The 25,444-nt window shown below is 52.4% G+C and overlaps 1 protein-coding gene across 6 annotated transcripts in view; it reads left to right on the plus strand.

Annotated features, from left to right (window-relative positions):
* SMARCA4 (SWI/SNF related BAF chromatin remodeling complex subunit ATPase 4) overlaps positions 1-24,007 on the plus strand; it is a 90,233-nt gene extending 66,226 nt beyond the window's left edge. For 4 of the 6 annotated variants that reach the window (XM_070792847.1, XM_070792846.1, XM_070792851.1 and 1 more), the window contains 6 exons: positions 2,616-2,869; positions 20,323-20,431; positions 20,679-20,780; positions 21,542-21,674; positions 21,771-21,913; positions 23,497-24,007. In XM_070792847.1, the coding sequence (XP_070648948.1) occupies positions 2,616-2,869; positions 20,323-20,431; positions 20,679-20,780; positions 21,542-21,674; positions 21,771-21,913; positions 23,497-23,529 (774 nt within the window). In that variant the 3' untranslated portion in view covers positions 23,530-24,007. The remainder of the gene's footprint in view (positions 1-2,615; positions 2,870-20,322; positions 20,432-20,678; positions 20,781-21,541; positions 21,675-21,770; positions 21,914-23,496) is intronic. The other 2 variants (XM_070792849.1, XM_070792852.1) reach the window with 1 other exon arrangement.
* The last annotated feature ends 1,437 nt before the right edge of the window (positions 24,008-25,444 follow it).

The following is a 25,444-nucleotide window of genomic DNA, read 5'->3' on the forward strand; positions in this document are numbered from 1 at the left end:
GAATAATACACTGAGTATTTGTGTATACAAATATTGTGGACACATGTTTTGATTTCTCGGGTGGATGCCAAGGAGTGGATCATAGGGTCATTCTCTGTTTAACCTTTGAAGGGACAAAACCCTTTTCCGAAGCGGGTGAACCATTTTACACTCCTGCCAGCAGCACAGAGGGTTTCGGGTTCTCCACATCCTCACGGATGACTTGTTTTTTGGCTTTGGCTGTGCCAGGCGGCATGTAGGATCTTAGTTCCCTGCCTGGGGATCAAACCGGCACCCCTGCATTTGAAGCTCAGAGTTTTAACTGCCGGACTGCCAGGGAGGTCCTGTTTGCCTCTTTGATTCCAGCCATTCTAGTGGGTGTGCAGCGGTATCTGTGGTTTTGAACTGCATTTCCAGGGGGCTTGTGGTGTCAGGCCCCTTTTCATGTGCTCATTGGCCATGTGTAGATCTTCTTTAAAAGCCTATTATCAGACATATAATTTGCAAATATTTCTTGTTCTGTGGGATGGTTTTTGTTTTTGTTTTTCACTATCTTGACGGTGTCCTCTGTAGCACAAAAATATAAATTCTGATGAAGTCAAATTTGTTTTTCTCTTTTAGTCTTGGTATCATGTCTAAGAGTCAGTCCCTTGCCAAATTGAAGGTCACAGAGATTTACCCCTGTGTTTTCTTTCAAGCCTTTTAGGGTGTCAGTTCTTACATTTAGGTCCATGATCCTTTCCGAATTAACTTTTGCCTATGGTATGGGGTCAAGGTCCAGATCCATGCTTTTGCACGTGGCCTCTGGTCATCCCAGCATGGTTGTTGGAAAGACTATTCTTTCCCCTTGGATAACATCCTTTTTTTTCAGTAGTTCATAGTCGGTAAAATTTGTGTTAATAAAAAAGAGATTTACCCAAAACAGCACTCCTCGGTCTTAGCTGTGGGTGTGAAATTGGCACCGCTTCTGTGGCAGCCACTGCGCCCTGTATGCACACAGGCCCTTCAGAACGTGCCTGCCTCTTTCCCCACTGTGCTGACCCACATGTCTTGGGTGTAGGACTGGAGGCTCCAGTATTGGATTCCAGAGCCTCCTGTAACAGTGATCTCAGATGCAGTGACTTTAAGACAACAGGAATTCAACTTCTCACAGTTCCACAGGCTGAAAGTCTGAAATCTAGGCATCAGCAAGGCTGTGTTCTGTCTCCAGGCTCCTTCCTTGCCTCTTCCAGCTTGTGGTGGCCCCAGCATTCCTTGGCTTGTGGCCACGTCTCTCCCGTCTCTGCCTCCATCTTCACATGGATGTCCCCAGGGTCTCTCTGTATGCCCTTTTCTGTCTCCTAGAGTCTGGTCCACCCTAACAGAGGATGGTCTCATCTCAGTCCTTGAGTTATTATGTGTGCAAAGATCCTGTTATCCTGTAAGATGGCACTCTGAGGTTCCAGGTAGATACAGATTAGAGGGCACACGCTTCAGCCTTCTGCATGCCTGCCCCTGGGCCAGCCTACTCTCAGGCCCTCCTGCCTGCTCTATGCCCCTGTGCTATTCCTTTAGCCTGGGTACCTCCTCCCACCGCCCCCCAGCCCCCAGGTCTGCTGACGTGCCCCACCCCGGGGAGCACTTCCCACCCCCGACCAGGACACATCAGCTGCCGCACCCTCAGAGCACCACTCACCCTCCCCATGGCAGTCAGCACACTTGTCACCACGTTTGTGGGGGGTGTGACTGTCTCCCCTCCACAGGGGGCAGTGGTCAGTGCCTGGCCCCAGTGCCTGGCCCCTACCTGCCCACAGTTGCAGCAAGTCACTGAGATGAGGAGCCAGTGCCTCCCCTCCTTTTGGCTCCAGGCCCCCCTCCCATTTCTGACTCCAGGCTCCCCTGGACACCTGGCTTCCTCTCACTGGGTGTTCAGATTAGTTACTACTTTGAGAATTCATCTTTGGGAACTATTTTAAAATGAGCATTCATATTCACGTCCTTCAACTCGGCAGTTTCACTTCCAGGAATCTATCTGAAAGACAGACAGATGTCTGGTCATGGCATTACTTAAAAACAGCCCACCCCCTCACCCCACCCTACCCTAAGTTGGAAAGAACCTAAATTGCCCAAGAACAGAGGTTCAATTAAGGCCTGCTGTGCGAGAAAACACTTAATAGACATTAAAAATTGTGCTGCAGAAAAACGAGAGGAAGTGTGTCTAGGACAACTTAGTGAGCAGAACAACAGGTCGAGGTGTGGTCTGGGCTCTATCCCACTGCCGCCTTGGTTGTGCAGACAGGTGGAGTGTGGTCCACCTGTGGGAACGTTCCTGATACCATTGAACTGCACACCTGACAGTGTTTGAAGCACTTGATTCTGTGGGATGTGGGTCTTAGCACAATTGTTTAACAACATGGCAGGTCAGGGGCACAGTGTTGACCAGGTCACCTCCCGGTGGAGGGCTGACAGGCACCCACTCTTTGCGGCTCTGCACCATAAGACTGTGACTCTTCAACTTATCACAGATGCCGTATGTCCGTGAAGGACAGGGTTGGGGAGGCAGAGTTTTCCCCCCCTGGGCCCACGGGTCTGCGCGCGGCCTCTGCTTGTCGACCTCGGTGCTGGCTGTCCTATTTTTACCACTATTGACCCTGAAGGCCATCGAGGAGGGCACGCTGGAGGAGATCGAAGAGGAGGTCCGGCAGAAGAAATCGTCACGGAAGCGCAAGCGAGACAGCGACGCCGGCCCCTCCACCCCGACCACCAGCACCCGCAGCCGCGATAAGGACGACGAGAGCAAGAAGCAGAAGAAGCGCGGCCGGCCACCTGCTGAGAAGCTCTCCCCTAACCCACCCAACCTCACCAAGAAGATGAAGAAGATCGTGGATGCCGTGATCAAGTACAAGGACAGGTAAGTGGGGGCTCCGGGGGGGCCCTGTGAGCCCGCTGCCTCCAGGGCAGTCACTCCACAAGCTCTGATTGGTTCTCCGTCTCAAGAGTCTCTGACCTCATGGGACATGATGTTCACGTCCTGGAAGACGGGAGACAGTGTCAGCCGTGATGAGAGGGCAGGAAGGTGACCTTTGAGAGGAGCCCCAAGGAGGGCAGGTCTGGGGCCAGTGCTCCAGGAGGGGCCCCACTGTGGGGTGAGTGGAGGACAAGGGTGTCTGCTGTGATGGAGGCCGATCACGTGTTCAGTGGACCGTGATGAGGAGGCTCCTGTGGCTGGAGCAGAGAGCCAGTGGGTCTCCTGTAGACACCTGCCCCTACGCTCATGCCCTCTTCCCACCTGCTGTAGTCTCCCTGGGCCATCGCAGGTCAGCCGCTTGTTGAGAAGACATAGACCTGGGTCCCTGCCCTCAGAGAGATACCAAGTAGAAGACTGTGTGCTTTCTGCTTCAGTGAGGGTCCTGAGTGGATCAGGAGCTCTCCTTAAGAGAGGGGCTTTTCCTGGTGGTCAAGCAGTTAAGGCTCTGTGCTACCTTGCAGGGGACACGGGTTCAATCCCTGGTCAGGGAACTAAGATCCCACATGCTATGTAGTGTGGGCTAGGGGAAAAAAAAAAAAGGATAGAAAAGGCAGAAAAAGAAAACCACGGCTCTCTCACAGCCCTCCCAGGAGATGCGTGCGTGTTCTGCCCACCAGGGCAGGTTGTGTGCAGGTGCGCAGGGCAGCCAGGGTCGTCCTTCAGCCCCCCAGTGTCTGTTCCGCTTCCTGCTGCATCCGGGTCGATAAGGCTGTCCCCATGGCAGGAAGGCTTGAATTTATAGCAATGCTTAGCAGTTAGTCACAAGCAATGTGGGGGGAATTAATCTGTGGGAGGGAATAGTGTGAAGGTGTGAGCCCAGGGGGCATCCCTTGGAGACACTGTTAGTGTGAATTTTGGAGCGAGTAGTGACTGTTATAGAACCCAAATAAAGGATGCAATTTGTGCTAAGAATTTTCTGTCGTAAGAAGAGAAACAATGGATGAAGTGGAGAAGAAGCAGATTCAAGTTCAACTGCTGGGCCTAAAAATGTATAATCTGTGTCATTGTTGAGAACAAAATATCAAACTCATTTGGACACTTCACCTCTGAGGCAGATTCCACAAAGAAAAAGAAATGTAGAGCAGCAATTATTCAAAATATGCAGTGTACCAAAATCCAGTGAAAATGACAGACCCTGGTGTTTTCTTCCTAATAATATTCTTCCAAAAGAACCTTGTTAGAATCGAGAAAACAAAGACCCTTGGAGGTCAGTGGGGAAGGATGGGTTTTTCTGAACGTCATGCAGATTGCTAGCATATCCAGACACAGAAGATGAACCTTGACCTCTCCCTTCCCTGCACACATGTATTAATTTTAAATGGATGATAGACAAATGTGATGTAAATGAGCTGTATTTCAGTAAAGGTTTTTTTTTTTAATGTGAAAAGAGCAACTTGGGAGAAAATCTTCATGGCCTGGAAGGAGGCTAGACTTCTTCAGGAAGTCAGAAACGCCACTAGCAGTAGAAGACTCTTAAGTGAGACTTCACTAAAGTTAAAAACGTCTGTGCATCAGAAGACACCCTCTTAACAGATGGGGAAAGTTGTTACAGACTGGGAAAGGAAAATCAGATTTTAAACAGGCGTAAAGGGACTTCCATGATGGTCTGTGGTTAAGACCTTGTGCTCGCTCCCAATGCAGGGAGCACAGGTATGATCCCAGGTGGGGAAACTGTAAGATTCTATGTGCCATATGGAGTGACCTTAAATAAAAATAAAATGGGCAGGGACTTCCTGGTGGTCCAGTGGTCAAGAATCTGCCTGCCAGTGCACGGGACGTGGGTTGGATCCCTGGTCCGGTAAGATGTCACCTGCCACGGAGTGGCTAAGCCGGCGTGGCCCAGCTGCCAGTCCTACACTGTCGAGCCTGCGCTCTGCAACGAGAGGCCACCACAGTGAGAAGCCTAAGCACCCCAACTGGAGAGTGGAGGAAGCCCGTGCATAGCACTGAAGACCCAGCACAGCCAGAGGTTTGAAAATAAACAAAACGGGCAAAAGGCGTGAACAGACACCTTCCAGAAGAGGATGGCTTGATGACCAGTCAGCATATGAAAAGGTGTTCTGATCACTGCACAAACGTCATGACCACAAGGAAACGTACGAGTGGATGGGAGTGATGTGCCCCCTCATGTGCCCCAGAACGTGGAGCTCCAGGACCTCACATGCTGCCCATGGGCGCACCGGGCTCTGGGCATTGTCTCCCAGAGCTGGACACACTGACTGCACTTCTGACGTGGCCACTCCAGTCCTAGTGCTGAGCGCACACGCCCACCAGAAGACACGCACAGGTGCGTCCACGGCAGCTCTGATCACAGCTGCCCTAAAGGAAACAGCCCAGCGTCCATCCCCGGGAGAACATGTCCACGGTGGCCCAATGGAGAGCAGAATTCAGCCAAGCACAGAAACAGCCAGCGTCGGCTCCCTGGAAGAATCTTACAGATGCTTTGTTGAGGGAGAGAAGCCAAACACTGACAAGTACACGTTCTGCGCTTCCAGTTACAGGAAGTTCAGAGGCTGATCACTGGTGATGGGTGTGGATCAGTGCTTACTTCCGGTGGGGGGACTTGACAGAGAAGAGGCACTAGGCCCTCTGGGACTTTGGAATCTGGGTCTGCACTTGAAAACCTTTACTAGGGGTACACCTCAGATGTATATACTTCCCCATAGCAGGCTACATCTCGGTTACAAAAAAAACCACAGGGCTTCCCTGGTGGTCCACTGGCTAAGAGGACCAGTGCGGGGGGCCCGGGTTCCACGCCTGCTCAGAGAACTAGGTCCCACATGCGGCAGCTAAGAGTTCACATTGCACAACTAAAGACCCCGCCTGGCGCAACGAAGACCTGGTGCAGCCAAGCAAATCAGTAAATAGACACTTGGAACCAGCATCTTACTGACAAGACCCTGGATATGTTCAAACCAAAGACAAGATATGTCAGCTGTCAGCCCACCTGCTGTCATCCTGTGACTTAGAGAAAAATCCATCTGAGCATCGTGTTTCGCCATCGGGACACAAGAGAAAGTGGCTCCCCCAGCTGCTGGGAACCGCCATTCTCCTGGCCTGTGTGAAATGGGTGGTAAATTGGTCTGGCATGGTGCAGGGAACCCTCGTTAAGACTAGTCTTTAGAACACAGAGATCCTGTTAGGGATTCTGCCATCCAGCCTGCCGAGAAACCCAGCTGCAATCACAGAGCTGAGCTCCCAGGCCTGTTGGACCCACACAGTGGTGCCTCCATTGAGGGTTGGAAAGGTGGCTGACATCTAACCTCATGTCCTCCTGGAATAGACGGCCACGCTAGATTGGGCATGCCTGCTAAATCGCTTCAGTCAGTCCACCTCGTGTCCGACTCTGTGCGACCCCACGGACTGTAGCCCACCAGGCTTCTCTGTTTGTGGGATTTTTCAGGCAAGAACACTGCAGTGGGTTGCCATTTCCTTCTCCAACACTAGACTGGGAACTCTCCGTTAAGCTGGGGGAACTGCAGAGCAGTTACAAGAAGGACCGCGAATAAGACCATTCCAGGAAGTCCGCCCGCACTCCAGCTTTGAGATGAGTTTGGTTCTTGACTGGAGCTGGGCCTTCCACTTGCTGGGTTGCTGGTGGCCGCACAGGAAGAGATCAGACGAGGCACACAATTGCTTCAGAGATGACGTGTGGGAACAAGCTGACATTTCTGATGTTCTCAGCAGACAGTTTGAAGTCCCGGGGAAAACCTCAGTGCGGTTCGTGCAGCTGTAGGATTAGGCCCTGCCCTGTCTCTTCTGACCACAGCTGCAGAGTCCAGGGTCTCCAGGTCCATCCTCAGACTCGATGATCCCCTGGAAGGACTCTCAGAACATTCTGAAAGCTGGTGTGCTCAGGGTGATGGTTTTTTACAGCGAAAGGACACAGGTTAGAACCAGCCGAAGGGAGAGGCATAGGGAGCAGCATCCTTCTGTGGCGTTGCAGGCAGCACCAACGTTGCTGGCAACATTACAGGAGGATGCACACGGAGCATTACCAGCCCGCAAGCCTTGCTGTCTGGGAACTCGGTCACATAGACATGACTGAACACCCACGTGGCTGCCTGGTCTCCACCCCCTATGGTTGAGCTGATGCCGTGTGACCCCACACCTCTGCCTAGAATCACATTCATAGACTCTGTGCCCAAGGCCCCCAATTAAAGAAAGTCACCCCCGTCCCCCGTCCTGCCCAGGCAGGACATTCAAGGGCCGAGAGATGGCCTCCCAGCAGCTGAGGACAAAGGCCAGACCTTTCTTTGGGCCAGGTTATAATCTCTGTGATGCACCTGTCACCTACCTGGAAGGTTCTGAGGGACTGACCAGTGCGCCACACCAAGGAGAATAGACATAGAAATCGGAGGCAACCTAACGCACTTTTTTGTCTCAGACTTCCGACCACTCCTTCCCAGAAGGAAAAGTAAAACTTTGGGCTTAAAGATCCCATTTCACTTCCAGAACCCTGTGATTAGCTAAGCACTGTACTTGAGTTAAATGTGGATCTGAAGGAGAGACTGTTACAGCTTGATTCTTCTGGCTACCACAGCATGGTCACCAGACATTATCAGTAACTGGCTTCCATGGAGGGAGCCTGCCTTGCTGAGCCGGGCTCATGGAGCTGCCGTTCCAGCCCCTGGTGGTCATGGAGGCTCGATGCGGTCTCTCCAGAGAGAAGTGGCTGGGCCCGCCCTGAGCTGCCACTGATCAGCACCACTCCAAAGTTCGCTTTCAAGTGTTGATTTCAAGATCGCCCCACAGTTATGTCCAAATACCCATGCAGTCATGGTTGCTTGCACCTTCGCATCTATATCCTTGTCTGCATGCAGGTAATGTCCTGATTTGGAACCTTTTGCTCCCTTCATGTGTGTTCAGACTTAGGGCTGCCACACCCACCCTTCCCCAGTTCCCTGCCGCCCATCCATGTGCCCTGCGAGTAGCACGCCCTGGAGTTGTACGGCTTCTGACATTGGCATGTGCGGCTTCTGGCATTGGCAGCTACAACCCCCTGCTATGTCAGTATGAGGATGCACATCCCAGGACTTCACTGGTGGTCAGTGGCTAAGACTGTGCTCCCAGTGCAGGGGGCCTGGGTTCGATACATGGTCAGGGAACTAGATCCCACATGCCGTAAGTAAGAGTTCACATGCCACAGCTGAAGATCCTGAGTGCTGCAGCTAAAACCTGGAGCAGCCAAATAAATGAATAAGTAAATATATTTTTTAAATGATTAAGATGGTAAATTTAAAAGAAAGAAAATGCACCACCCGCTATGGGTTCACTATGGGAAAATGCTTGAAGAATCTGCAGTTGACCAGTCCTGGCCTGGGCAGCCCTGGAGGCCAAGCCTGCGTGCAGGGCCTCTCAGGGCACCTTCTTCTTGGTGCTTGGAAACCTGAAAACTACACAGAGGAGCCATCTGTTAAATAGCCATGAGTGAAACCAGAATTAATTAAGTTGGAAATAGAGATTTCCACTTTAAGCACGCAAATAAGTTAGGCTCCGGGGTCTGGCCAGGGACTGTGTGTGGTGCCAGCTGCTGTCTTCTCCCCCGACCCTTCGCAGGGAGGCAGCTGCTGGTGGCCAGAACATTTGGGCGCTGTCTCCAGATGCCAGTCAGCGGTCATGTGTCCCAGGGCCATGGCGCCTTTGGGACGGCTTCAGAGAAGTGCATCTTCTAGAAGGCCCTTCCTTCTTCAGGGTTCAGCCTCCTTAGGACCCCACAGAACCCCCTCTGTGCCCAACTGGCTGGGGTGTAGAGCTAGACTGTTAGCAGCTCCAGGGCAGAGCTGTGGCTGCTGTAAAATCTGCATGGATGGTGGAGGCATGTCGGCACCAGGTGTCCTGAATTTGCTCACGGAGCCGAGGTTGTGCAAGAGAACATCTTTGTTTTTAGGAGATTCTCAGAAGTTATTCCCAGAGGGTTCAGAAAGCTGGTGATGTGTACAGGTGCCCAGGCTAAGCCTCCCAGAGCTGAGCTCCACTGGGTGGGGACCCAGAGGGCCCAGGTCCCCTTCTCCTGTCTTCTTACCAAGGACCCTGGAAAAACTGTAGGGGTCTGTAGATCTAGGGTCCATTACAAGATCCAGGGCTCCCCTGGTGCCTCAGTGGTTAAGAATCTGCCTGCTAATGCAGGAGTCATGGATTTGATCCCTGGTTCGGGGAGTTCCCACATCCCTCTTGAGCAACTAAACGCGCTCACCGTGACTGCTGACCCTGTGTTCCAGAGCCCACGTGCTGCAGCTGCTGAAGCCTGCAAACCCTAGGGCCCATACTCCACAAAAAGAGCAGCCACCGCAATGAGAAGCCCAAGCCCCGCAACTGGAGAATAGCCCCTGCTTGTCACAACTAGGGAAAAGCGTGCCCACCCACAAAGACCCAGCATAGCCAAAAATAAATACAATTATTTTTTTTAAAAAGGCACCAGAGTTCCCCTTGGGTGATGAAGGGCCCCATGGCATGCACCATGGCAGCTTCACCCGGGTCTGGGGCCCACTGCCCAGACCCTCTTGGCATTTGCCCTCTGCCCTTGGAGGCGGAGGGCAAATGCCTTGATTAGAATAAAAAAGCAGATACCTCTCCGGGGGAAAGGTTGTGCCTTGATTCATAAGAAAAACCAGGGCAGAGTCACAAGGCCTGGGCAGGTTGTTGAGCCGAAACCTTCTGTAGGAGAGGATGCCCCAGTTGGCTCCAGTCCCCTCAACATGGGCCTCTGGGGAGAAGAGAGCGGACGACAGTAGGCGGTCTTGGAGCCCTTTCCTGAGCGGGCAGGGAGGCCTCAGGCTTCTCCTGCCTCAGCCTGTGGCAGGCCACACTGGCCCTCTGTCAGGAGCCCAAGCTTGGGTCCTCCAGGGGCAGGAGGCAGGCCTCCACCTGCAGGGCCAGGTCTGGGGTCAGCGTCATCTGCCTGGCACCCAGTCTCCAGCCTGGCATGGGAGTCGCCCGGGTGAGATGTTGTGAGAAAGAGTGCTGATTGCTATCATCCAACCCCAGGCCAGTCAGCGTGGGCATGGGCCTGGCTGTTAGCCAAGTGGGGCTCCAGACCACAAGAAGGTTAACTTGGGTGGCCTTCTTGAGCCAGAATGAGATTCTGAGCCTGCCACAGACTCTGCTAGAAGAAGCTCCAGCTGCCCACTGTGTCAGGCCAGTTCCACCCCCAGGCTTCACTCTCTGCTGGTGATTGCTGTGGTCTAGACAGATGCTTACTCCTTGGAAGGAAAGTTATGACCAACCTAGATAGCATATTCAAAAACAGAGACATTACTTTGCCAACAAAGGTCCGTCTAGTCAAGGCTATGGTTTTTCTAGTGGTCATGTATGGATGTGAGAGTTGGACTGTGAAGAAGGCTGAGTGCCAAAGAATTGATGCTTTTGAACTGTGGTGTTGGAGAAGACTCTTGAGAAGTCCCTTGGACTGCAAGGAGATCCAACCAGTCCATTCTAAAGGACATCAGCCCTGGGTGATCTTTGGAAGGAATGATGCTAAAGCTGAAACTCCAGTACTTTGGCCACCTCATGCGAAGAGTTGACTCATTGGAAAAGACTCTGATGCTGGGAGGGATTGGGGGCAAGAGGAGAAGGGGACGACAGAGGATGAGATGGCTGGATGGCATCACCGACTCAACGGACGTGAGTCTGAGTGAACTCCAGGAGATGGTGATGGACAGGGAGGCCTGGCGTGCTGCAGTTCATGGGGTCGCAAAGAGTTTACATGACTGAGCGACTGAACTGAACTGAACTGAGACAGAGCACGCCGAAGACCACAACAAAAAAAATAGGGATCCCGTTCTAATGGTCTTCGTGGCTCGTGTGCTCAGTCGTATCCAACTCTGCCATGCTAAGACTCCGTGCTCCCAATGCAGGGAGCCCAGGTTCGATCCCACGTGCCACAGCTGAGACACCTGGAGTAGATGGCACACCTGAGAGGTGGCCTGCGTTGTGATCTGCCTTCTGCCACTTGTCGTGTGGCCCTGGGTCTGCTGTCTTTTCTCCAGCAGAAAGGTTTCATTCAAGCTAAGTGGTTTCAAGTCCAGCATAACGGAGTTGGGGTTAGGTTTTCTTTAAAATGAGATTTGGATTTCATTGTTGAACTGTATTAAGAAACATGAACCTCAGGGACTTCGCCGACAGTCCAGTGGTTAAAAAACTTCCTCTTCCAATACAGGGGGTGTTGGTTCGATCCCAGGTTGGGGAGCTAAGATCCCACATGCCTCTAGGCCAAAAAACCAAAACATAAAAACAGGAGCAATATTATAACAAATTCAAGAAAGACTTTAAAAATGGTCCACATTGAAAAAAAAATCTTTAGGGCTTCCCTGGTGTCCCAGTGGTGAAGAATCCGCCTGCCAATGCAGGGGACACTTCTAACCCTGCTCTGGGAAGATCTCACTTGCAACGGAGCAGCTAAGCCCTTGCGCCACTACTACTGAGCCCGTGCTCTGCAACAAGAGAACCATCGCAATGAGAAGCCACGCACTCCAGGGAAGAGTAGGTCATTACAGCAAGAGAAAACCCCACACAGCAGTGAAGACCAGCACAGCCAAAAATAAAATTATTTTTAAAAAGAGACATAATGCCAAATGTAATGTGACCGTTGATTTCAAAAAATATTTTAAAAAGGAAGAAAGAAACATAAGCCCTCAGGCGTGTCATTGGCCCCCATAAAGCAGTCAGTTCACTAGAAATGTTGGTTCATTAGGTGCTAATTAATCAGCATCGTCACTTGCAGCCAGTCCAGCCCTCCTCAGGAGGAGGATCCTGTAATAAGGTCCCCCCTCCCCCTCCTCTGTTGGGAGAGTGTGTTGAGAGTGCAGGGCAGGTGGCCTAGAGACCTTTCCTATTGGCAGGTTCCTTGGTGAGTATTATCTCCTTTTACTTGTACATGAGGCTGGATTTTTCCTACACCACACAGCCATAAATCTGACACTTGAGATTGATCTCATAGCAGTGGATGCCCGGCAGGTGGAGGCTCTTAGTAAATATCTGTAAGTGGAACTGCTGTAGGTATTTCACTTTTCTGATTCTCGAAATGTCCTTGACTTTGTAATGGGTCAAAAATTGAACCTAGTAAGTAATTTTGTTCTAACATTTTTTGTAAAAAATAAGGATACATGGTTTTGGTGGGGTTTTTAAACACTTATTTATTCGGCTGCATCAGGTCTTAATTGCGGTACACGGGATCCTCGTTACAGCTTGCAGGTTCTTCACTGTGGCTCAGGGGCTTCTCTAGTGGCAAAGCACGTTGAGCTTGTGGGCTCTCGTCAAGGCGTGTGAGCTTAGTTGCCCCACAACATGTGGGATCTTAGTTCCCCAACCAAGGATCAAATCCATGTCTGCCTGTCATGGAAGGTGAATTCTTAACCACTGGACCATCAGAGTAGTTCCTGGACTAATAGCTTTTTAATATGTTTCATTATTTTATTTTCAGGTTTCGTGTATGATGTGCATGCATGTATCTTGAGATGCTGTATCAGATGAATGTTCTGCTGCTAGATCAGTTCGTAATATCCTGAGCTGCACCTGTCTGGGGCTTCTTTGGTGGCTCAGATGATAAAAAAAAATCTGCCTGCAGTGCAGGAGACCTGGGTCCAATCCCTGGGTCAGGAAGATCCCCTGGAGGAGGGCATGGCAACCCACTCCAGTATTCTTGCCTAGAGAATCCCCATGGACCAAGGAGCCTGGTGGGCCACCATCCATGTGGTCAGAGAAAGTCAGACACAACTGAGTGGCTAAGCACAGCTGCTCCTATCTAGGATCCTTGCTGATACATTTTACTGACTGAGTCAAAAGAGAAAATGGCCCAGGGCGAGAAGATGTTATCTAGAGGTGACGCTTACTCCTTGGAAGGAAAGTTATGACCAACCTAGATAGCAGAGACATTACTTTGCCAACAAAGGTCCGTCTAATCAAGGCTATGGGTTTTCCAGTGGTCATGTATGGATATGAGAATTGGACTGTGAAGAAGGCTGAGCGCTGAAGAATTGATGCTTTTGAACTGTGGTATTGGAGAAGACTCTTGAGAGTCCCTTGGACTGCAAGGAGATCCAACCAGTCCATTCTGAAGGAGATCAGCCCTGGGATTTCTTTGGAAGGAATGATGCTAAAGCTGAAACGCCAGTACTTTGGCCACCTCATGTGAAGAGTTGACTCATTGGAAAAGACTCTGATGCTGGGAGGGATTGGGGGCAGGAGGAGAAGGGGACTCCAGAGGATGAGATGGCTGGATGGCATCACTGACTCGATGGACGTGAGTCTGAGTGAACTCCGGGAGTTGGTGATGGACAGGGAGGCCTGGCATGCTGCGATTCATGGGGTCGCAAAGAGTCGGACATGACTGAGCGACTGAACTGAACTGAACTAGGAAGATCTGCACTCTAGGAAGGAGAGCGGTACTGAGGGACAGGGTGGGGCAAGTAGTAGGATCTATCAGGAGCACCATCTTCAGTTGACTGCTTCTGCTTGCCTGAGGCTCTCAGTGCGCAAGACAAGAGTGCTGCTGTGATCCATTTGCAGTGTCTGCCCCTGTCAGAGGATGAGCAATGGGAGGCACCAAGCTGTATGTTATCATCCTTGGTACAGACATTCTTCCTGTTTTTTTTAGGATTCATAACCAGGGCTCAACAAACCAAATCAGCAGAAATAAGATCTGGCTCACCACTTGTATGTGTATAGTCTGAATTAAGAATTTTTTCTTAAATGAGTTTCAGAGAATCAAAAGAATACTATTTGGGGACGTCCCTGACAGTCTACTGGTCAGGACTCGGAGCTTCCACTTTAGGAGGTCTGAGTTTGATCCCTGATCAGGGAACTAAGATCCTGCAGGGTGTGTGGTGAGGCCATGAAAAGAAGATGACAACTATTTCATGGTATGAAATTATATGAAAATCAAAGTTTGTTTTTTTATAAATGACATACCTGGATAGTGTATTAAAACCTTAGACTGCATATTAAAAAGCAGAGACATCACTTTGCCAGCAAAGGTCCGTATAGTCAAGCTATGGTTTTTCCAGTAGTCATGTATAGATGTTAGAGTTGGACCTATAAAGAAGGCTGAGTGCTGAAGAATTGATGATTTTGAACCGTGGTGTTGGAGAAGACTGTTGAGAGTTCCTTGGACTGCAAGGAGATTAGTCCTGAGTGTTCATTGGAAGGACTGATGTTGAAGTTGAAACTCCAATACTTTGGCCACCTGATGCGAAGAGCTGACTTACTGGAAAAGACTCTGATGCTGGGAAAGACTGAGGGTAAGAGGAGAAGGGGGCAACAGAGGATGAGATGGTTGGATGGCATCATCAACTCAATGGACATGAATTTGAGCAAACTCTGGGAGACAGTGGAGGACAGAGGAGCCTGGCGTGCTGCAGTCCATGGGGTTGCAAAGAGCTGAACGCGACTTAGCAACTGCAGAACATAAATGAGGAACACAGCCAAACTCCCTTTGCCTACATGTTCTGTGTGGCCACTTCGGTGTGACAACGGCAGAGTTGAGTCATTGTGACCGAGGTGATATGGCACACAAAGCCTGTAACATTTACACTAGCTGTTCACAGATGAAGTTTGCTGACCCTCGATTTAGAACAGCGTGAGGGAAAGGATGGGAGAGACCCCTGACTTGGCCAAGGAGACCTGTGCTCGAGTCCTGCCTGCCCCCAGTTCCCAGTGTCCGGGCCAGCTCTCATAACCTCTCTGGTTTCTCCATCTGTTTGAATGGCATAACCAATGGATGATCTCTTAGATACTGAGAAACTTTTTAAGGGTTTTGTTTGTTTTTACTGCTTGAGGTCTTCGTTGCTGTGTGCAGGCTTTTCTCTAGTTGCGGTGAGTAGAGCTACTTACTAGCTACAGAGCACAGGCTTTAGAGCTTGGGCTCAGTAGTTGTGGTGCACGGGCTTTGTAGCTCCTTGGCACATGAGATCTTCCCAGACTAGGGATCAAACCCGTGTGCCCTGCATTGGCAGGCTCACTGGACCACCAGGGAAGTCCTCTGATTCTTTATTTCTCCTTCACGTGTTGTAGGTTTTAAAAATATTTAGTTACTTATTTGACTGTACTGGATCTTAGTTGGGGCCTGTGGGACCTTAGTCCCCTGACCAAGTGCCCTGAACCTTGGCCCCCTCCATTGGCAGCATTGAATCATAGCCACTGGGCCACGAGGGAAGTCCCCCACATGTTGTAATTTTGTTTCAAGAACACGTGAAAGGATGTGTCATTTAGACTTTGGGGCTCTCCCCCACAGTGTGGTCAGCCTGGTTGTGACAAACCTCATTGAATAAGAAAGGACCAGTGGGCTAGATGTGGGAGGGGTTGAGGCTCTAGGCAGGGCCCTGGTTGCTCAGCCCCTCTGTGTGTCATGTCCCGTTGTGACAGGGACAGGACAGTGAATGAGGGAGAAGATCCCTGCTGCGGGAGCTAACATCTAGAGGCAGGAGATTAATTTCATTGTCATAGGTAACAGCTGCCATCGTTGCTGCCAAAGCAGGTGGCAGGGCAGGCTGGGGGCATGAGGGCCGTGGTGGGCGCTTCCGTTCTTTGTGTCTGAACTGGGGTCCTGGGAGGGTCCTGACAGCCTCGGGGTTCTCCCAGGCTCTTTCACTCCCCTCCCCTCTGCTACCGGGCGGCCGGACACAGAGCAGGGCTGGAGATGGAGTTCCAAGCAGCTCTGCCTGCAGAAACTTCTTGAGAGCCAGTCCTCACAGCAGCACGCTCTCTGGGCAGTGGGGTTCCTGCTCTTGCTGCCAGGGTCCTTTCTGGAACAGGGTGCTGTATGAATGACCATGTAGGGGCAGGGCAAGGGGGCATCCTTGCTCAGAGACGGCCCTGCTGAAACCTGAGTTGGCACACTGCTCTGTGACCTTAGGGCTTGCACCCTGAGCCGTTTCTTCATTTAAATAATGTGTATTGAGCACCTGTTGTGGACCAGGGTTTATTCCTGGTGCAGAAGATAGAGCAGCAAATAAAACAGGCAAAGCCTCTGCCCTCGTGGCTTGTGTTCCAGCTAGTAAAGCCAGGCAAGACATGGTAGGGAAGATGATAGTTGCTGTGGACAAACACTAACCAGGATAACCAGCCTCGTGCCTAATGGAAAGGATTAAAGCAGCAAAGCTTCCGGGGACTTCCTGGTGGTCCAGTGGTTAAGACTCCATGCTTCCACTGCAAGGGGCTTGGGTTCAATCCCTGGACAAGGAACTAAGATCCTATAAGCCTTGTGGCATGGTAAAAAGAAAAATAGCAAAGTCTTTCAAGAAGGAAATGCAATACTTCCATGACCTAGGGGTAGATAAAGATTTTTTTCACAAGACGAGAAACACCAGGTATAATAGGAAATATTGGTAAATTGGACTCAGATTAAAACTAAGGCCCCTTCCTCAAAAGACACCATCAAAGGAGTAAGAAGACACACCGTGGGGGCCTCCCTGGTGGTCCAGTGGCTGTGGCTCCGTGCTCCCAAGGCAGGGGCCCAGGGTTCAATCCCTGGTCGGGAAACTAGATCCCACACGCCACAACTAATGATCCTGCATCCCATAGCTAAGACCCAGTGCAGCCAAATATTTTTTTTAAAAAAAAGACATGCCATGAACTGGAGGTGTTTACGATGAATGTGCCCTACACAGAATTCCCAGGAGGAAAAGTAAGAAAACAAGGACTGCCTGGGAGAGGTCATCACATGACCAGTATACCTGTGATGATGCTCATCAAGGAAACGTGAATTAAAACCACAGGAGAGTCTGTGGCCATACTACCCTGAGTGTACACGAGCTCGTCTGATCTCAGAAGCTAAGCAGGGTTGGGCCTGGTTAGTACTTGGATGGGAAAACAACAAGAGATGCTGGTAGATGGCTCACCCACAGCCGGAAGAGTGAACATGGGCTCAGTTGCTACCAAAACAGCGCCCCTGCCTCCAGGACCAGGCCCCCCACCCCCCAGGGACCTTCCCACGTGATACAGGCCAAGAGCTGGGACACAGTGTCTGCGGCTGCTCACCATTTAATCTCTCAGACCATAGCCCAGGTTCCTGCCACCAGCAGGGGGACAAGCAGACTGTGACACGTGCCCACCATGGAGCATGTGGCGCAGCACAAGGGCCAACAAGAGCAGGTCTCAGAGCCATGCAGGGGGGCGGCCACGCCTGGGGGCGCACCCTCTGGGATCTCATGACTTAAAGTTCAAAAAGAGGCCAGGCTCGGCCAAGTCCTGGAGGCTGGGGGGCTCAAGGAGTGAGTAAATGAAGATGTGTGACACCTTTATCTTTTTTCTTTCATATGTATTTGCTTATTTGGCTGCACCAGATCTTACTTGTGGCATACAAACTCTTAGTTGCAACACGTGGGTTGTAGTTCCCTGACCAGGGATTGAACCCCGGGCGCGTCCCCCTCCCCTGCATGGGAGTGTGGAGCCTTAGCCACTGGACCACCAGGGAAGTCCCTGTGCCTGTCTGTCTTTCACCTCAGCCATCCATTTTCATTACGAGGTGTCGTGGAGGTGATGTTTATATTGAGGCAAAGGCAGGAGCCAGGGTTCCCTGGGGGAGCAGCTGCTTGGGTGATTCTGAGGCGACTGAGCAGGTAGAGAGAGGCACGGACATCGGAGGTGGTGGGCCGCCCATCCTGGAGAGCCAAGCAGCCCCCAGAGCGCCGTGGGTTCTGTTCTCAGCAAGGAGGGACTTGGTGAGCAGGCCTGGAAGGCTCCCAGCCCCGGTGCATAGTGGGTGGGGGTGAGGTACTCTCCAGGGGATTTCTGAAGACAAAAAAGGATCTCTCAGCACTTTGGCAACCAGAGTTTTGCGGCAGTAGCTTTCCAAGAGGTCTGCATTGTCAGAGAAGATGGTTTTCAGAGTCCCCGTGGCCCTGGCACCCTGCCCCTCCCTCTCACATGACCAGTCCCCGGCCATCCATGCTCAGCACAACACACCAGACAATGGTTTTCAGGCAGGGTGGGCCTTCATTCCTCAGGGAAAAGGTTCCCCCAGAGGTTTGTGAGAGGGTTTTTATGACATGTTCCTCTGTGTAATGGTGCTAGAGTCCCCCGTCCTAAGTTCCCTGAAGGGCTCCAGGTACCCTGAGGCCAGGTCACCTGTATGATGCTACAGGCAGGCATGTAGCCTTGGCACCACACGCATGCCCGTTAGTGAGCTGCAGAATGAGTTCAGTGGATTTAAAACTGTCGTTTCATTTTATTTTGTTGTTGTTTTCTTTTTTAATTAACTTATTTGTTTATTCAACTTCGCTGCATTGATTCTGCATTGCGACACATGGCATCTTTAGTTACGGCATGTGGGGGTCTAGTTCCCTGACCAGGGATGGAACCTGGCCCCTCTGCATTGGGAGAGCAGAGTCTCAGCCACTGGACCATCAGGGAAGTCCCCAAACTGGTGTTTCTTAAAAAAAAAGTGAAGTAAAGCGGGAATTCCTAGCATACACTACTGTGCAGGCACTTTAGTTACATCATACCTGCAGGCCCGTGTCCTGCTCAGAAGCGTAGTGACACTGCAGTCAAGATGGTAACGGAGAGCCCTTTGCTCAGGTTCCATGGGGAGGAACAGGGCCTGTGTGGGTTGAGGAGTCGGGCGCAGGTCTGGGCTCTGCTGGAACATCAGAAACCAGTTTCCCAGAGTGAGCGGGGTTGGCTTGTCTCCCATCACCCCGAGTCCACTTATCTGAAGTAGAGGCCCCAGCGTATTTCATGCCTGTTCGCGGTTTTTTTGGAATTTATGTGAACAAATTCCAGTTTTCCTGTGGCCAAACCACCCACCACCCTGTTCATGAGAGAGAGGACACCTGTGCCCCTGGGGACAGGCCCTTGGGTGGGGACAGTGGCCTGGAGCTGGCCTCCCTCCCCACCCCCAGTGTGTGACCTGCCAGCCCCACACAAGGCAGGATGTGGCTGAGAACTCAGCCCGGAGGAAAGAGGGGGCTGGCCCTTGTTGAGCACAGGCGACCCCACTTCACGCTGGCAGGGAGGCCAAGACCAGCAAGGCTGGTATTCGGGCTGAGCTTCTCACCGGTTTCCTCATTACAGTTGGAATAACATAGTCCCTTGAGAACATGTGTGTCGTGCATCTGGCCCAGAGATGGTAGGAGGCCAGTAATGTGCGAGGCCCGGGTTCCAGCCCCCGTGTTTCCCCGGGTGTGAGAGGGGGCCAGGGGCAAATGGCAGCAGCCTCTGGGGCGGGCAGTCCTGGCCAAGCTGCTCCCTGATGCCGCTGTGAGATGGGGCATCTGGCGACAAAACCCGAGAAGCAGTCAGGTCGTCACTGCTGTCTTCCTGGCTGGTAGACCAAAAACAAGCACGAGATGTGTTGAGGACGTGCAGACAGATGGACAGGCTGCCACCCTGTTCCCTGAGGACTGTCCTGAAAAGACCAGGAAGGCAGCAGTGTTGACGGGAGGCGGTGCTCCACTCCTGGTGCCCCCAGGACCGAATCCACCATCTCATACCTGCCCTGGAGGAGCCTGTGTTGTGAAGCAGCCAGGAGGAGCCCAGGCAGTGAGCGGGACCTAAATGAACCCACAGCCAGAGCACATGGAGCCCCGGGTGGAGAGAGTGGGAAAGGAGGGTGACCAGGTCCCCAGCCCCCTGGTTGGCCGCGCAGAGCCTCTTCTACCGTCTCTCTGGGAGACAGGATCCCCATTCTGGAGGCTGAAGGGACGCTGGGGGGGGTGTCTTGGTTCACCCCATTCCTTGTCCAGGCCCCCAGGGGGTTGTCGCCTTGGAGCCCAGTGCTTGGATTCCTCATTTCATGGCCACTGACAGCTCTCCTTTCCTCTGCTCTCTGGTACAAAACCAGCGCTGCTTAGTGGAAAGAACTAGGAAACAGCTCTAGTCGCCCATTAGCATCTTGTCAGGGGGCGTCTCTCCTTGGGTTTTTGCCTAGTTCTCTGAAGTTCACTGCTCATGAGCGCTACCCAAGTGAGGCACAACATGCTTGAAAAACCCATCTCTGAAAACGCTGTCATTTAACACTCCCGACACGAGCAAACTGATTTCTGTGTCATATGTAAATAAAGAGTTCTCCCTCGTGCAGGTGCCAAGGCTCTTGCTGCATGTGGCACGTGATGCTGTTTCCTCCAGGGCTGGGGTGGGGGGAGGTGGGTGAGTTCAGAGCCTCCATACAGATGCAGCAGCAGACCTCTCTGCTTGGCTGCCCCTCGGGAATGTTCCAGAACTCAACGAGTCTGCTCACATAACAGGAAATGACTCCTGAATGGACTTTAAAATTTCTCACTATCTCTGTCCTCCAGTGCCCAGGGTGGGGTAGTGGTTGTTGGGAGGAGGGTGCCGGGCAGAGGTAGGGGCTCCCCGGCAAGCAGGGCCTGCGAGTGACGCAGCCACGTCTCTCCTTACAGCAGCAGTGGACGCCAGCTCAGCGAGGTGTTCATCCAGCTGCCGTCCCGCAAGGAGCTGCCCGAGTACTACGAGCTCATCCGCAAGCCTGTGGACTTCAAGAAGATAAAGGTAATCCCGAGTCAAGTGCTTAGAGCCATGGGAAGTGGGAGCAGGGGTTCTTGGTCTTGGGAGCCCCCACCAGGGGCCCTGGTCATTGGCCACTGGGGGCCTGAGGATGTGGCAGGTGACCCCATCACCCATGGCTGGGCCCCTGAGTCCACACACAGCCGGGGAGTTCCACTGTGACCTCGCCTTAGGTGGCTGGGACCCCGGGTGCCAGGGGGCCCCGAGATAAGGCCGCTTCTCCTGCCCCCAGGAGCGCATCCGCAACCACAAGTACCGCAGCCTCAACGACCTGGAGAAGGACGTGATGCTGCTGTGTCAGAACGCGCAGACCTTCAACCTGGAGGGCTCCCTGGTGAGCGGTCCTGGGCCCCCACTCCCCACCCCCGTGAATTGACCGGTTCAGAAAAAGGTTCCCTGCACCTCGGAGCACATCGCTCATTACAGAGGCCATATGTGTTCATTACTGAAAACACGGCAGAAGATAAAGATGAGCAAAATAGAAGAAATAGACTCAGTCCCATCTGTCCGTGGGGCCCTGGGCACACTCTGTTAACGTCCTGGAATCTGTTATGAAGTCATTCAGGGACGCTTTTGAAAGGACGTCCAGCTCTGTGCTGGGTCTTGTCCGGTGATGAGATTCACACACACAGCCTCAGCCTGGCAGTTTTCCTCATTGCTGGGATGAATGCCTCCTAGCAAAGAGACTTTAGAGTCGCACATGCCGGGGAATGCTGGCTTCAGTGAGGCCGTGCGTCTCTGATGCTAAACTACAGGCCATCTCAGAGCCTTTAACCGGGTGCTCGCTGCGATTCTTCAAGGGGAGAGAGGGGGACTTCTGTGGTGGTCCAGTGGCTAAGACTCTATGCTCCCAATGCAGAGAACCCAGGTTCAGTCCTTGGTCAGGGAACTGAATCCCACGTGCCACAGCTGAGAGTTCATGTGCCACAACTAAGACCCAGCGCAGCTAGATAAATAAATACTTGAAAAAAAAGAGGGACGCCTGACCTTCTCTCCAGGACCGTTTCATTGAGCTGTCCCTCGTCCGGGACCAGGCGGGCAGGCAGGCAGCCCCTCATCGGGCCCCCGACCTGAGCCCCGTGTGTCTCCACCCAGATCTATGAAGACTCCATCGTCCTGCAGTCGGTCTTCACCAGCGTGCGGCAGAAAATCGAGAAGGAGGACGACAGTGAAGGGGAGGAGAGCGAGGAGGAGGAGGAGGGCGAGGAGGAAGGCTCCGAGTCAGAGTGTGAGTCCTGGGGGTGGGGGTGGGAGGTCACATCCACCCCCAAGACACCCTGGGGCCCCGCGCTCACGTCTCCTTTCCTTCTGGTCCCCTCCCCAGCTCGCTCAGTCAAAGTGAAGATCAAGCTTGGCCGGAAGGAGAAGGCCCAGGATCGGCTCAAGGGGGGCCGGCGGCGGCCGAGCCGTGGGTCCAGGGCCAAGCCAGTGGTGAGCGACGACGATAGCGAGGAGGAGCAGGAGGAGGTGAGGTCCCCGCGCCCCGGGGCGGGCAGGTCACTGGCATCTGTTCTTGCCAGGTCCTAGACCTGTGGGATGTTTTCAGACCCCCAATCCACAGACGAGGCTCAGTGTTACAGAGCGTGGGACTCAAACCCAAGTCCGTGCAGCCCTGGAACCAGTGCTCTTGGAGCCACTGAGCGTCGGGTTCAGACAGGGCATCCCTCCTCCCTACCCGACCCCCACAGTTCCCACTGCACAACCCCAGGCTGACCGTGAGGGGGCGGGAGGCAGGGAGTTGGAGATGCCTTCAGAGAGACCGGCCCCGCTCCCCCAGTGCTGTGGCATCCTCACCACACTGTGCTCCCCAGGCCTCTACTTGTGGCTCCGTCCTGGCCTGCCTCAGAGGGTTTCCAGACAGTGGTGGTGGGTTGCATAAAGCAAACAGAAAGTGAAAGTCCCATAGACCACAGTCCTATAAACAGGGGAGCTGACACCACGAACGGGGCTGTGAGTGGTACCTCGGTGATGGTCCCCCAGGCACACCAGGGAGGAGCCACGAGAACCACAGGAGCACCAAGCCTGTACAGTCTCCTGGGCCTGGGGACAGGAACAGACTCGCTTGCTGCGTTTTAATAAGTTTTGCCCTCTGGCTCCCACCTGGACGCCTGGCCCTTCCCTGCTGCAGGACCTCTGAGCCTGCCTCCACTTCCACAAAGTAGGGAGGTCAAGTGCATTTCACGGGCCCCAGCTCCCAGCAGAAAGCTTGACAAGCACCATTTCATCATCGTTAGTCTTCTTGTAGAGCTATTTGCAGTAATAGCAAAACCAGGTGCCTCAGAATAATCCTGACCACTGACGTCTGTGGTCTTACGGGGATGTTAATGACATTCTGAACACGGGGAGCGGTGGCCTTGTGGTGGCCAGGAGAGTCTGGGCTGTACAGCTCCCTGTCTGCCCAGTCTGGATCCAGCAGCACCTTCTGTGGCCCTTGCTAAGGTGTTGAAAATGTTTACACAGAAGAGCAGAGATTGTGCGTGGTCAGGAATACCCAAGGTGGTTTTAAAGCCTCAGGTCAGGGGAATTCCCTGGTGACCCGGTGGTTAAGACTCAGCACTTTAACGGCTGAGGGCCTGGGTTTAATACCTGGCCAGGAAACTAAAATACCACAGACCTTGAGGCTCAGCCACAAAAACAGACAAAAAACCCCCCACAGGTCAGGGGCACAGGGACAGGCAGTCAGCAGTGGGACAGAGCTGAGCAGGCCCAGCCTGCTTCCCAGGAACTAAGGAGTCGTCAATGTGAGGGTGCAGGGGCCAGTCCTTGGGAGAAAATGACATTTGGATGTGACCTTGGCAGCAGGGACTGAGGGCAAAGGTCATTCCACCCCAGCCTCAGTGTGGACAAGGCAGTTCTGCCTGAACTGGTGATTAAGTATATTTAAAGCAAAGGTCGGGGACTTCCCTGGTGGTCTAGTGGTTAAAACTTTGCACTTTCACACAGAGAGGCATAGGTTCAATCCCTGCTCGGGGAACTAAGATCCCACATGCTGTCTGGGTGCTCCCAAGGGCCAGGCTGACTCTCACTCTCCTCTCCTGTCCCCCTCCCAGGACCGCTCAGGAAGTGGCAGCGAGGAAGACTGAGTCCCGACATTCCAGAGTCTCGACCCCGAGCCCCTCGTTCCAGAGCCGAGACGGTGTTAGCCCTTAGCAGTAACGGGTAGAAGCGGATGTAGTTTCAGACTTGGGATAAAAACTGTATAAACGAAAATCTTCCATATTTATACGGCAGAGAAGATGTAGGACTGTCTGTGTCTGGCCCTGTCCTGGCATCAATAGCGTTTGTAACAACATTAACTGTTTAAAAGGAGAAAAAAACCGAATTATGAATTGGGGAACACACGACACCTGTCTTTCTTCCCTTTCCCTGGCAGTACTGTTTCAGCCGCAGTTTGGAATCACTGTAGTTTAAAGCTGTGGATGCATGTGTGTAGCCGTCCACTCCTTGTACTGTATTTTATTGGACAGGTCAGACTCGCCGGGGCTGGGGGCCCAGAGGCCCGGCGAGGGTATGTCAGTGTCACTGGATGTCAAACAGTAATAAATTAAACCTCCAACAAAAGTCTCGGCTTCTGCTGAACTCATTGCCGGCTCCTGGCACGGGGGGAATGTCTGCAGCCGCCTACCCGAGCGACGCAAGGCCCTGGCTGAGGCCTCACTGTGTCTGCAGTCCTGTCCTCCCGTCACCAGATCCTGGGGGGCCCATTTCCTGGGGGAAGACACTGAGGCCCAGGCAAAGGAGGACCTTGCCTGGATGTCACACCATCTTGACTAGCAGCCTGGGCTCTCTCTGGGTCTCTCTCCACTGCCACTCCCCATCATTTGTTTAAGCCCACCATGTCATGCAGAGAGCAGACAGATCAGTCCCTGCCCCTTTGCAGCCACAGTGGGGTCAGGAAGACAGGTAAACAGGCAGGTGCCGTCAGCAGTTGGAAGTCCTGACATAGGAAGCCCAGGGCATTGTGGGAACCCAGGTGATAAAGAGCTTCCAAGTCCAGAACTTACTTTAGGTCCTATTCTGTAGTTTTTGTGTCTCCCTTAAGATCTTACATTTGTGAGTCACTGTCATCATATTTGCCATTAATTCTTCATAAACATTGTTCACTTTAGTTTTATGAATGTTTGTACTGACTGCTTTGGGTGCAACATCTGGGCTCCCTCAGAGAACATTTCTATCAACTTACTTTTTTTTCCTCAGGGTAGGTCACACTTAGCTCTTTCTTCACATGTCTTGCTGCCTTTTCTTTCTTTCTTTCTTTCTTTTTTTCAAAAACAGGCTTTTTTTTTCGGCCATGCCATGTGGCCTGTGGGACCCCAGCTCCCCGACCAGGGATTGAACCTACACCCCTGGTAGGAAGAGAGCAGTGTCCTAACCACTGGACCACCAGGAAACTTTCTCAAAAATGGACATCTCTGGGGACCTCCCTGGCTGGCAGTCCAGTGGTTAAGAATCTGCCTTGCAATACAGGGGGATGTGGGTTTGATCCTTGGCCAGGGAACTAAGATCCCACATACCACAGAACAGCTAAACCCACACACCCCAGCTAGAGAATCTGCGTGCCACAACAAAAGATCCACATGCCTCAGCCAAGATCCAACACAGCCAAATAAATAAATGATTTTAAGAAATGAACAGTTTTTTAAATAATAGATTTTAGCAACTCTGAATTCCTCTTTCCCCACACATGCAGGGAGTTGCCCTGGTGGTGGTTTTTTCTGTTTGTTTTAATAAGTGCTAAGTTGACTCTGTAGGGTCCCTCTCCCCACAATGTGCAGCTGTTGATGTCTCTGCTAAATTTTTGAGTTTCTGCTTTTCATTATTTTTAGGCTGACTCCCTCAGGGAGTCACCCCTGGTTCGGTCTAGCTTCGGGGCCAGCCAGCAATGGCTTGGTTGTGCTCAAACCCCTGAGTCAGTGGGGCCCAAGCCTGGGGTGTGTGCTCCAGCCAGTTTGCAAGCCAGACCTGCCTTTGCTTCTCGCCCGTCCCTCTTGCATTTTC

The sequence above is a fragment of the Bos indicus genome, chromosome 7 (assembly GCF_029378745.1).
Source record: "Bos indicus isolate NIAB-ARS_2022 breed Sahiwal x Tharparkar chromosome 7, NIAB-ARS_B.indTharparkar_mat_pri_1.0, whole genome shotgun sequence".
Taxonomy (NCBI): domain Eukaryota; kingdom Metazoa; phylum Chordata; class Mammalia; order Artiodactyla; family Bovidae; genus Bos; species Bos indicus.